Below are 13,260 nucleotides of genomic sequence, written 5' to 3'. Positions count from 1 at the left end.
TCTCTCCCCCGAGTCTCACCCCTCCTCTCTCCCTCCTCCTCTCTCCCTCCCCTCTCTCCCCCTCCTCTCTCGCCCCTCTCTCTCGCCTCTCCTCTATCCCCCTCTCTTGAATTGTGACGACCCCTCTCTCATCCCCCTCTCTCCCTCCCTCTCTCGCCCCCCTCTCTCACTCTCTCCCCCTCTCTCCCTCCTCTCTCGCCCCCTCTCTGTAAATGTATTCACAAATGTCTACCGAGCACAACAATTAATTCAAACCTTGGGAAAAAAACAGCTTTCAAACCCTTGGGAAAATTCAAATCTTGGGATTAATTGATAATTTGAACAATTAAGTCAAACCTTGGGGAAAACAGCTTTCAAACCTTGGGAAACACTTGGGAAACAGCTGAAACGGATGAATAACGATATCAAACTTTGAAAAGGCACATACTCAGGTCCCCAGCGTCGATTGTGACGTCATACCAAACGAAGAAGATGAATTGTGACGTCAATCGTGCAAAAAAGCATTAATTGTGACGTCATTCGTGATGTCATAGCACCGTGTCCTGTCATTGGTTGACAGATAAATGGCCGTAACTTGGGAACCGCTCGTCCGATTGATATCAAGGCACATCCGGGGGTCCCCGGCAATATTCCTGGCAAGTTTCAATCATATCGGACCGGTGGTCGTCGAGAAACGGCGGTCGCAGACAGACAGACAGACACACACACACACACACACACACACACACACACACACACACACACACACACACACACACACACACACACACACACACACACACACACACACACACACACACACACACACACACACACACACAGATTGCTGGAATTATGGATAGATATGCTTTGTGACAATGTTATAATTCTTTGCGTTTATTTTTTTGTAATTAGAACGCCGTGCCGTGGAAGGACCTATCAAGCTGCTCTATACACCTTAACATTGCGTGTGTTTAAAACTTGAGAATTCCTCCGGGTTCTTTGTAGTTAATTCGTCTAATCAATTCAGGAAATCATGACGATCATTTTGGTGTATCAAATTCCACATCAGAAAGCTCCAGTAGTGCTCCTGATTCTCCAATTTTTGCATTCCAGTCCCCCATAATAATTACATCTTTTAACTTGGCATCGAGCTGTTTGACCAGTTCCTGCAACTTTCCATCAAAGTCCTCCACGTTTTTCTCATCTGCTGCAGAAGTTGGAGCATATATCTAAATGATGGCGGTGCTCACTACACGCGTCCTTAATTCAACCTCAATGATATTAACCTTGCCCATACTCTTCCTCAGCACAGGCACGATGGGCCAAATGGCCTTTGACTGCGTCCAAGTTCGTTGGATATACCTGGGAGATAATTCAGCTTGGCTGGGGTTCACTTTTTAATTGTTGCAGTTTGTATTTTTACGCTCTAAAAACTAGAGAAAGTACAAATAAGGGTAAAGTTGTAATGATGTCGGTAACTAAAGGCCAAATTCATCTAAATGACAGGATTAAAACTCGACGTCGGCGTGACGTCATTTTTCCAGTCTGAATTCTGAGGAGCGTTCGCGAGATTCCTCCGTGAGGCATTCAGCTGAGAGGACTCGCCGAAACGGTCATCAAGAAGTTCCCTCCGATATCTCTCCGACACATTAATGATGGTAAGTAATTTGCTTTGTTCATTTATGTTCTGAAGAGTATTGGTTTCTACCTTTAGCACAGCTCTAACTTCGATTCGTGCTTTAAGGCCTATCTGGTGATAGTATTTATTCACACATGGATCCTCAGCAGTCGCCTGAAGTATTAACTCAAAACAGTCAAATTTTTCGTCAATGCATCCATTTTATATTTAAAAACAGGATTAAACTCGTGGGCTTTATTTTCAGTATTAACTAAATCGACTTTGTACATTAATATGTGGGAAACAATCCGAAAGGTCGATCTCCCCCACAATATATATATATATATATATATATATATATATATATATATATATATATATATATATATATATATATACTTATTGCCCCTGGTATCCCAGAAATCGCAAAATGATTTATTTATTTAGTGTTAGTTTTGAAAATTTATTCAACCAATCCCATGACTGTTGAGTTATTTCATTAATTATTGATTACTTAATCATGCTACCTGTTATTAACTAATACGGTACTCGGAGAAAGCATCCCTCCACCAGGCTGAACAGTTTACGTTTTGTATCCACTAGGGTGGTCCAAAATCATAAGGGAAAAATTCAAAATTTGAATATTCTTGGGGCATGTTGATTATTTTGTTCTACCTGACTAGAAAATACTCCTGGCCAAATTTGCCACAGTTCCAAAAATATTTAGGGGTCCATCAAGAGGAAGGAAGTTGTTACATCCGGTGGGAGAGAAGAAGACGTCAGTGGGAGAGAGGGAGACGTCAGTTGAGCTTTCGGTTCGCTGTCGGTCGGTGTTAAAAGTACTCTTTTATGTTTCTTTTTTTTATCTCTAATTTTTTTTCTTCTTCTTTTTGATTCCCAGAGTGAGTGGGTATGGCGTGTTCTACACGGAAAAGCATGGAACTGTTCCTCTTGGATCAACCATTGGAGAAATTCACCGACCGCCAGTTGCCCACTGCCCACTGAGAACATTTTATGCTCTTTCCTTTCATTTTTCCGATTAGTATTGTGACATTATAATGAATCCGTTGAGAGACTTTGATGGACCCCTAAACCACCTCCAAATCTGATAATTTTTGTTTATTTGCGTTTTTCAACGTCAGGAACGATTTGGCAAACATGCCCGCGAGAAATTCGAACTTTCATTTTTTTGGACCACCCAAGTATCCACTGATAGGCCGATCTGGATTCGGACCTGAACCAAACTCGAATCTGGTGTGTTCTTGTCACCTAACCATCTTATCCACAAAGTTTTGTCATAATCCATCCACAACCTTTTGAAATATTGAAGAGAGAAGAGACAGAGACAGAGACAGAGACAGAGACACAGAGAGAGACAGAAAACGAAACACACCACGCACCACACCTGTCCTTGCTTTTTTGGTCTCGGGTAGCTCACACTTTTTTGCTCTCTCTTTCTTTGAACCTTGTACAGCCTGGCTCCCAGGCTGTTTTCCTTCTTCCCTTCTTTAATCACATTCACCCTGGTTTCCTCCTTTCTCATGTTTACCTCATCTCTTTTCCACCTAGTGATGTGCTATTGCACCTGCTGTATTCTCGAATCCTTCCCTGTCTGTCCGTGATGCTATCTCCTCCAAAACGGTTGTGCAGAAAATCACCAAATTTGGTAGTCTTGATTACCACATGGCATGAAGGTGCACGATCAGTATCGTTTTTGGCACAGCTCCCTGGCATCCTCGGAGGGGTTGGGGAGGGGGTCAAAAGGTAAAATTAAATTACGACCATGTTTATAAACTTTTTTTTTCTTTGAATGAAACCTCATGAAATTTTTATTGGATTTGAACCATGGTTCACTTAAAATTTGATACTGGGTCATTCCTGGTGGAACTTTGTTTTTCATCTTTCAACTTTTCTTTGGGTGGGAAGTGTGGGGATTTGTGTTTTGCATACCATCGACTTTGGTCCAGTTATAACTTGTTCATTGGACGTTATGAATTGAAGTGTTTCAACCAAATTTTGCATACATGTCGGTCGTGACCCGGGTCAGGTTGGTCATGGCCACAACCCCACAGCAGGTGTTTCTGGTATACATGACCCCCCCCCCCCATATTTTCTTTTTTCTGGCCTCAGCTTTTCTAGTTTGCACTTCATTATGTTGCAGACAGACGACGTGAACCCAAAGGCTTACCCATTGGCTGATGCTCAGCTTACCAAGACTATCATGGACTTGGTGCAACAGGGTTGCAGTTACAAACAGCTTCGTAAGGGTGCGAATGAAGGTGCGTTTAGATAACCTCTTTGTGTCCTCTGTCTTTGCTACCTTTCAAAACTGCTTATTTTTGAGAGAGTATCTTTTGAGATTTTGCTTGATTACAATTTTCTCATCTTATTTTCAATTTGTGTTGCTTAAGGGATTGTGAGAAAGTGCCATTTTGTTTGTGGTGAGCCATTTTCATTGATTCCTATTTAAAGAAAGAGCTTAAAAGCCTAACCTTTTTTTTTTTTTTCAAATCCTTCATTTCTTCCCATGCAGCCACAAAAATGTTGAATCGTGGTATGGCAGAATTTATTGTCATGGCTGCAGATGCAGAACCTTTGGAGATCATTTTGCACCTGCCTTTGCTCTGCGAAGACAAGAATGTGCCTTATGTGTTTGTGCGCTCGAAGCAGTCTCTTGGGCGTGCGTGTGGCGTCTCCCGCCCAGTCATCGCCTGCTCGGTTGTCATCAAGGAAGGGTCACAGCTGAAACCGCAGATCCAAGCTGTGCAGTTGGCTATCGAACGGCTGCTCATTTGAGCAAGGCCGTTCAATCAAAATAGTCACCTGGTTCCGATTACACAGCTCTACAGTGAGTTTAAAACTTATCATTCACCTCTTATTGCACCGTCGTCATTAATTTCTGGTTAGCTTGGCTTCTTCATCAATTCCGATTTTAGGTCGAGGAGTGATGTGGAAATGATTTTATTTTGTTGTTTTGAACCCCAACATGAAACCCGAGTTTGACTTTGTCGAGTGAGATAGCAAGTGTAAATAAATGGCGAATAAAATGCCGTCAACGTTTGGTCTCACTACCTCCAGCAATGCTCCCCAAATGTGCATACTCATTTGTGCGTTTGCTCATCATATGCATTTTTGAGTGTTGAGATATTGTATGTTTTGTTAAAAAGAAATACATTCTTTTCCAGAACAAAATGGTTGGCTTTCTTTATTTTCCAAAACAATGAATATTTTTGGTGGGCTGGCACGATGGTTTAGACCGAGACCTTGGAGGTATGCAAGTTCCTGCCATAACTACTTAGTCAAGTGTCAGGCTTGTCCAACCAGTTTGTTAAGAAGATGGCCCAAAAAACCAACCCTCCTCCCCCACTGGACAATCCCACAAAAATGTGGGAATAATTGTGGCCGTTCAAGTCTCTATTTTCGAACCAACGGCTTTCTAATTCCTAACGCACAACATGCTCAGTCAATGAAAGAATCGACGCGATGAGTTGAAAACATTTAACAATTGGGGTATTTATTAATAATAATGGGGAACTAGGGAAGTACGTAAGAGCAGAACTATACCGACTATACGAAATGCAATCATTTACAGCACACAAAGCACTTAACAGTTTCCTACTTATTAGACGGGCCCACGGACACACGTACGCACACACACACCCAAGAAATGGTGGCTGATGCCTTTAATAAGGACTTCAACTCGGAGGGACAGATGAGCTGAAATCCAGGGCCTATCTCGAACCTCTCCACCTCGTGTGGTCTTCAAGCTGTTCGGACCCGGGCTCCAGCGAGGGCAAGCTGGATCCAATCGCCGTGAGCCGTGATCCTTCCCGAGCTCCAGCGGATCTCCTCGCGCTCCGGACCACGTGCTGGTGAGACGAAATACCGAGCCTTCCCGAAGATGCGTCGCTTTCCAAGTAGAGCCAGCCGAACCAAGATGAGGCCACAAAGCAGAACAAAGGCCGAACCAAGATAACTCAGAACCAGCACGACCCTTTGAACCACCGACTGCACAGCCAACTCGAAGAAGCACCAGCAGAACAACAACCTCGAACCAGCTCGAGCCCTTGAACCAGGCCGACACTCCACGACCACCAGACCGAAGAAGAACCACGACAACCCGAACCAACTCCTCCGATGAACAACTCTCCAACAAGAACCAAGAACCCCTCCCCCAACAAGACCCCAGAACCCACTCGAGCCAAGTAGAGTGTCCCTTTTTTATTCCTATCGGCCCCTCCCCCGCTCCAGGCGTGACACATGCCCTCGTGCTCCATCCCCCGCTCAACCGCGGGTGGGAGGGAGTTGTTTACGTCATGAATCACGGGACAGGAGGGCTCTTCTTCCTTTTCGCAGAAGATGGGGAGGGGCGTCTTCCTTTGTGTTGTGATCGCTCCCTAACTATTAAATTAAATCACAGCGCATTTAATCGATTTCTGCCCATTAAACAATGGAAGGTGAGCTATCTATGGAACATGCACTTATCGACATAACTGAGCTAAAGGAACCTGAATGTTGTGTGCGATCGAATTCCAAATTCGTAACAATATGTAGCATCATTGGCTGGGGGTGCGGCTATGCTCCTGATGCAGTGTGCCCTGAAGGTTGGAACAGGAATTTGGCCAAGGTGCTGGCAATAGCTCACCTCGTCTTTGTGAAGGACACCGTAGACTCTTTAACGTACACCACTTCGTTTTTATGCAACACAAGGTTGTGGGGTGGCGTCACTGGCTGCTGGCATGGCTATGCCGCTGATGCAATCAATGTCTTCCATTGGTTAAAGCAGGGAGTTGTAATTTGTTCATGGTGCCGGCGATAGCTCACCTCTTCTCCAAGTACAACGTGGGGTCCTTAACATCCACCAAGTAATGCCGGCACACAGAACACCATTTTAACGTCCATCCGAGGGATGGCATACATTGATAATCACCCTGCCTGTGAAACACCGAGATGATAGTTTATAGTGTGAGCCAATTTGTCGCAAAAAGGCCCTGTGTGAATTGAATGTTAAAATTGTCAATCAGTTGTTTTCTTCAAGTATAGATCCTGAAGAAGACACAAACCTGTTTTTTTGTTTTTCCCCTGACAAGTTTTTGTGGTATTTCATCCCCTTTGAAAAAATGTCCATAATTATGTTTAGAAAAAAAAAAAAAAACTTTTTTCAATCAATCTTTCTTTCTTTCGTTGTACTTTATTTTCTTCTCACTAATTAGCAATTTTTTTGTTGCTAAGCAACCTTGGTGTGATTCGATCAACTATCACCTATCCATTTCCTGTCAAAAACAAAGGATGATCTCCTACCTCTTAGGCCAAATTCATGTGTTTGTAATTTTTCTTCTTTTCTTTTCTACACTGCACACTCGAGCTGGATTTGGAAATCAAGAGCTAATTCCTGTCGTCAACAAATGCCTGTCCAGGGTGATGCTGAAAGAAAATAATCTACGGTGGCACCATTCACACTATAGCAATGTCACCCACAAAACAAACATGGTCCGAGATGAGAAACTGTTCAAGGAAGCATGTGATTAAGGGGATACTATGTGCATTACAAATAGGAAAAGTGGGTGACCATCCAAAGGGAAACATGAATCAGATGTACAAGATGCAAATCTGGTGATTTTCACCGAACATGGTGTTTTTTTCTGTCAAATGGTGACAGGAAGAAACATGGATTTTTGACTCAATAATTTCTCAAATCTATCTACAGTAGTGAAAATGGTAACAATCCCAAGTGGCTCGTATAACTAAATGGCTGTATTGCTAAAAATGATGAACCATCCAGGGACGTTAGGGATCATCTTTCTTGCTTTACCACAATGTGAAAGAAATATGGTGAATATGAAGGGCCACCTGCCGTTCCTGCAAGAGTATTTCATTTGTAGCTGCAGAAATGGAATTTCTATCTTGCATCTGGGAGTGCATAGATGACAATGAAAAATGTACGTGGATGAAGTTGAGCAGATCTGTGCATGAAAAATGAGAACACAATTAAAAAGGATTTCTCGAATGAATCCATGTCGTCATACGGATATATTCCCTTTTGTTACAAGAGATCAATCTCTTCTTGATTTGAGAAATATGATTTAAGATTCTGTAAGTTTTTAATATTTGATGCCATCTTCTATTCCCCATGTTCCCCGTCCCATCCCTCTCCCTTCCACAGATCTCCAAATGTCTCTGTTCCCCACTATTTTGTCCTTCCCACTCCCTCCCCTCCTGTCTCATGCCCCTCTGGATGTGCGTTGTGTGTTAGCTTTCATACGAGCCTCGACAAGGTACACAAAAAAAAAAGTTAGATAATGGACTTGCCATAAACTTGTATGTGTCAAGAAATCTGATATGGGTTATGGGGGATGTATGAATTGTTTTTGTGAATGAGATGTATTTTTGATCTGTGTTAGGAATGGCAGAAATATCTCCAGATGTCTTTGAAAGTTCATTCATAAATAGATGTGTGTCAGGGAGTGTTGTTGTGAAGAAAGACAGGGATAAAGTTTGGGGGCTTGTAACTAAGATTACAATGGGAATGAGCTGGACCTCTATATTTTCCAGTAAGATGACAATGATCCCTAACTTTGACCTCTCCCTCAATTTTCTCCTCACAAGTATGACAGATACTGTTCTTTCTAAATTCCTTTTTTCTCTCCCTTTGTTAATGACATTGGTTTATAGGTTTTAACCATTATTTCTCTTAGTCTTATACAGTCTTTTTCCAATCATCTTACAAACTCCTCTGAGGCATCTTCTCCTCTATAAAGTTCTAACTTGTATTCATCACCAACAGATGATTTTATATAATAACAGAAACCACAAGGAGTATGTTTTTGATATTTATTTGTGTATGATTTATTTGGATTTGGAGAAACAGTTTCTATCTTTTCAAGGATACTTTCAAAATCAGCATATATCACAAACGGATGTTTTATAGATTTGTTAAAATCTTTGAATATGTTTGAACCTGCTTTTGGTAAATTGATTACGGTTGATTTATGATTACTTCAATATTTTGAATGTTGATTTAAACGTTCTTTTATATGAAAGGAGTTGAGACATCTCTTACAAGGATACTTTTTACATTTTCTCTTGTATAGTTGTGATTTGGTTAATCTTGATAAATTTTTGATGAAAGCATAATGTGATTTTTCCTTTGAAGTAAAGTAGAGAAGGTCAATGTGTGTTTCGTCATTTTTATAGTTGTTTGAAATTTTTAATATCTGAACTTTGTTTGTATCCGTTAATCCATATACATTAACAGATAGATCCTTCATTTTCTCAAATTTAGGAATATCTTTCAATGACATTGGAAACTTTAAATCTTTAACATTTAATGTATTCTCGTATTTCTTATAATGTTCAACCCTTTCAGGTTTCCATTGTGGAGGATGTAAGTGAGCAAGAACAGACCATAGAAAACATTTATTATCTTTGTTTTGAATATTAACAACCTCTTTCTTAAGGTTTATCTCTTTTGGCAAATCAATATAAGAAGAAGCTTGAAGAGAATCTGATTTTAAGATGTGTATATCTAAAAATATTATTTTTGTAATAGCAAATCCACTACCTACTACAGTGTTATTAACATCTTGTTCTTGTCTCTGGAGTTCATCATAAACATCACATCTTACAAAATCTTGAAATGATGAGATAAAGTGAGGGTTTGTCCTCATATAGGGAGTAGTTTCATCGCCTTCTATTACCATATTCAATTTTACTCCCATATAAAACTTAAAAGTTTTCATTTCACTTCATGTGTTTTTAATTATAGTTTCAATCCTTTGTTTAACCATATCAACAGCTTCCATGATTGAAGATGGTCCAGGGTCTTGAAAGTGAAACAATCTTATTTTTATATGTCCTTTAAATGCCCCATCAGTGTTTTCAATGGAGAATTTAGTGGCACCTTCCCTTTCTTCATTGTTCTTGTGTTTGCGTGATTGAAGGTGTTTATTATAACTTTTTTAAAGAATATCATTATCACATCTATCACAATGTTTTGTTTCTTGGTCAAGTGGAGATATTTGTCTGAAAAGATTGAATGTGTTTGTTGGTTTGAAGGTGTTTTTTTATAACATTTATATTCATGATTACAAACATCGCAGTACGTTGTATTCATCATATTTATAGAACAAAACTTTGCTTAAAATAAAATTTTCTTGATGAGAATTCCATTTAATTTATAGGTGAACCCTGTGCTTAAAACCATTGTATCCTCCAACTTTTTTCACTTAATAAGTACAATATATCAAGACACAAACGACAAGTTTCAATCAATCTCTTCATTTGTAAAAGACAGAAATATGTCGAGGATGTAAAATTGAATAAAGATAAATATAACAACTATTGGATAAAAACAATTATGGTGAATAATATGAGTTCTTCAATTTCCTTCAGTGGAAGGGCTTTTAGTATATCTGGAAGAACATCAATTAAAGTAGCTCTTACAAAGGTTTCTCCTCTCCTTCTGGCAATATATTCAAAACCAGAAAAAGCAATGAAACAAAAAGTATCAAAAAAGAAAAACCTTATGGATGAAGCTTTAGAAAGAAAAGATAAGACCATCTGTAATATGCAAGGAGAAATTTGTATTTTTTTTCAACAACCCGAAAGATATAAATCCTGATGAAATAAAGGATGTTAATATATCAGGTGAAATGACATTTCATTCAATAGTAGTTAAGGACCATTTTAAAATTACCTTTAATATAAAAAATCTAGTCGTTGAATCTGTTAATGAAAAAAAGTATTTAGATATAGATGGTAATGTTTTTTTTTTTTCTACTTATTAAATACGAGTCATTTTTCAACTGAAGATTTTGAAGATTATGAGAGTGATAATAGTATCTGTTGAAACAGAAGACAGTTATGATACCGAGAGTTTGTGTTCAAAAGATAATTATGAAAGTAGTTTTATAGATGATTGTGAAAGCACCAATAAAAGTACCGAAGATGAATTTTATTTGAAGTAAGGTTTTACTTTATAAATATGAATAGTTTACTAGATTTTGAGCCTCTTGAATTTCCTGATTCTCCACATGACAAATTTGAGAATTGTCCTGCGTGTGAAAGACGGGGCTTAAACACAGTCAAAAGCCTATAAACAATGTTTGTTCTGTGATTATCTTCTAATTAATGATAATAAAAAATATAAAAAGAAATATAATTCTTTGAGATTTACACCAAAAATGAATTTCTTTACAAGATTGATTCAAGAAATGAAAGTAAAGTATGAGGGTGATAATACACCTTTTCTTACAAGAGAAGAGACTGAACAAATGACGACCATCTTTCGTGGATTGATTATTGATATTATTAACGATTGTCATTTTCAGGGAAATAGCAACACAAGATATTGTATAAATAAAATAATGGATTATCTTGAAATTAAACCTGTACATCAGATAAAACATAGTTTCCAAAAAAGCAAATAAAAAATTAAATAACCTGTTTTCCAAAGATATATAAATGAATGATTTTTTACCCATTTGGAAAATTAAGATAAAATTTAACAACCATAAAAATCTTCCAAATTCACTAAGATGTCTCGTAGTTGGTTCAAGCGGATGTGGAAAAACCTGCTTACTTTTAAAGATGCTCCTCACTCCCAACTTTTAATTTAATTTTTTTAATTTGATTTAATAATTTAATAATTTTCACAAAGACAAGTTTTCAACCTGAGCATCAACTACTCTCACAATACAAGGTTTTAATGCTAGTCTTCAAAAAAGATATAATCGGTTTATTTAAACTTCAAAACAAACGAAATGATTACAACATTGAAGATATAATACAACTATTTTGTGATACACAGAGATATAAAAAGAAATCAAAGCTGATAATTTGTATTCTTGGTGATAATACGGATGATATACCTTCTCCCCATGATTTGGATAAATCAAAAAAGAACCTCATTATCTTTGTTGATTGTGTTAATGAGAGAAACCAAACGGTAATTGATAGCTACTACACAAGAGGGAGACATTCTTCTTGTAATTGTATTTATCTTAGTCAATCATACTTTCAACTCCCTCGTCGCTCAATAAGAAACGATGCTAATACTTTTATTTATTTCAAGTTAAATTCAATAGATATTGTTACGGTTGTGGAAATTCGCATTACACCATAAAGAGTCCTCAGGTGAGATATATCCATAAGTCCATGTGTAGTTAGCCCAAACCCGTTGTATAGAGGGAATATGTGTGATCCATCTTGGCTGTGACGCTTTGAGTTAGCCATTTTTCTGTTCTATCTTTTATTTCAAACAAACAGCATCTCAACAACCACGCCATCCCCACCACAGCACCAACCACACTACAACCACGCCATCTCCACCACCTACGCTACCACATCTTCGCCACTCACCATTCAATAAGCACCGTGCGGTCACGATCTCTGCGGAAGAACAAAAACCACCAACGATGCTCGTGGGCTTTTCCCGCCATTTTTCCCCACGCTTGGTGTGAAGGAAGGGGGAAGGGCAGCTCGCCGCCGATTGGTGGATGAACAGCGTGAGGCGGTCGGGGTGAGGGAACGCCCCTTTTCGAGAACCTTCTCGAAGGAGGGTGGAGCCTAAAACGGGGCGGGGCGAATGGGCGGAGCCGGCCCCTACAAAAGGGACGAACGAGTTGGTTCGGGGTTTTTTTTGGGTTGGTTGCTCGGTTGGTTCGGAGTTGTGTGGAGTTCGAAGTGAGCCTTCTGGTTCGGGTCATGAGCTCGTGGTTCCTGCCCTGTTCGGCGATCCTCGCGCGGGCCCTGGGACCCCGTGCACGAGCGCGGGAAGTAGCGCCGAACGAGCCCCGTCCGTTCCCCCAAGAGCGCCGTCCGAGCTGTCGGGCGGACGACGCGAGCTACGCGCGGGAGAAGGACTCAACGCGCCCAGGGAAGTCGCGACTTCCTTTTCTTTTGGGGTTTTTGTGTAAATATGTGTGTGGCGCCAGTCTGCCAAGTAGAATCGTATAAGTGTTCCCGTGCTCGTGTAAATAATAATTATAGTTGGTTGTCGCTCTGCATCGTGTTTTTGCTTTCGTTGCAACTTGTTTTGACTGTATTGCTGTATATACGTGCTTGCTTTGTGTCTGTGTGTGTGAATAAAGTGAATTGCTTGTTGAACTGTTTTCCCGTTTCGCTTCGTCTTTTCCTTTGTTTGAATTTCCATCTTGCATCACGTAAGGGGTTCGTAGTGGGTTTAAAACGCCCGGTAATTAATCGGAACGGTCAAGGCCGACGATAACTCCGCTCGGTTATCCCTGTAATACGCTTAAAGCGGTTCGTGTCCGGAGTCGGCCTGTGGCGTGGTACGATCGCCCGGTCGACCACTCGCGCAGGTACTTAGGTAGGTCGAATTTGGCGAGCAACCCTATCCTGCGCGGGTGGGCAATTGGCACGATCGTGGTGAGCTTAAACCCCCACCCCTGACTGGCTCCGGGCGATAGTTCCCGGAGGGTCACGACTGAATTGTCCGTTCCGGTGGGCGAGGCGGCCACCATTCGAGTTACGTGGCCGATCGCACGCCGGGCGGGCCAGAATTCGCAACAATTTAAACAATTTTTGGAGAGACAATTGTTCTACATTATGTAGTAAAATGGAATTTGGGGATTATATGAAGCACACGACTGAAAAAAAAATATATTGTTGTGAAACAAGATGAGATATTAAAAGATATA

General features: G+C 40.1%; 1 protein-coding gene across 2 annotated transcripts; it reads left to right on the top strand.

Annotated features, from left to right (window-relative positions):
• Positions 1–1,480: 1,480 nt before the first annotated feature.
• On the top strand, positions 1,481–12,711 carry SNU13 (small nuclear ribonucleoprotein 13). 2 transcript variants are annotated; one of them, XM_085857956.1, is made up of 3 exons: positions 1,481–1,640; positions 3,762–3,879; positions 4,134–4,792. In XM_085857956.1, exons 1-3 carry the CDS (start codon positions 1,635–1,637, stop codon positions 4,394–4,396), a joined length of 387 nt encoding a protein of 128 aa, XP_085714082.1. In that variant the 5' UTR covers positions 1,481–1,634; the 3' UTR covers positions 4,397–4,792. The 2 variants fall into 2 exon arrangements, 1 of the variants encoding a protein (XP_085714082.1); XR_015051874.1 differs by lacking the exon at positions 1,481–1,640 and adding an exon at positions 7,764–12,711 and having other exon boundaries at positions 3,753–3,879; positions 4,134–4,448.
• Positions 12,712–13,260: the final 549 nt, after the last annotated feature.

This window comes from Eptatretus burgeri, chromosome 15 (genome assembly GCF_056783735.1).
Source record: "Eptatretus burgeri isolate ZD-2024b chromosome 15, Ebu_testis_v1, whole genome shotgun sequence".
In the NCBI taxonomy this organism is placed as follows: Eukaryota; Metazoa; Chordata; class Myxini; order Myxiniformes; family Myxinidae; genus Eptatretus; species Eptatretus burgeri.
The sequence above is the reverse complement of the archived record's forward strand: the minus strand, read 5'-3'. Positions and strand labels throughout refer to the sequence as shown.

Excerpts from the sequence above, each read along its gene's own strand:
- SNU13 (XM_085857956.1), top strand. Across the intron at positions 3,880-4,133 it reads TCGTAAGGGTGCGAATGAAG|CCACAAAAATGTTGAATCGT; the intron begins GTGCGTTTAGAT and ends CTTCCCATGCAG.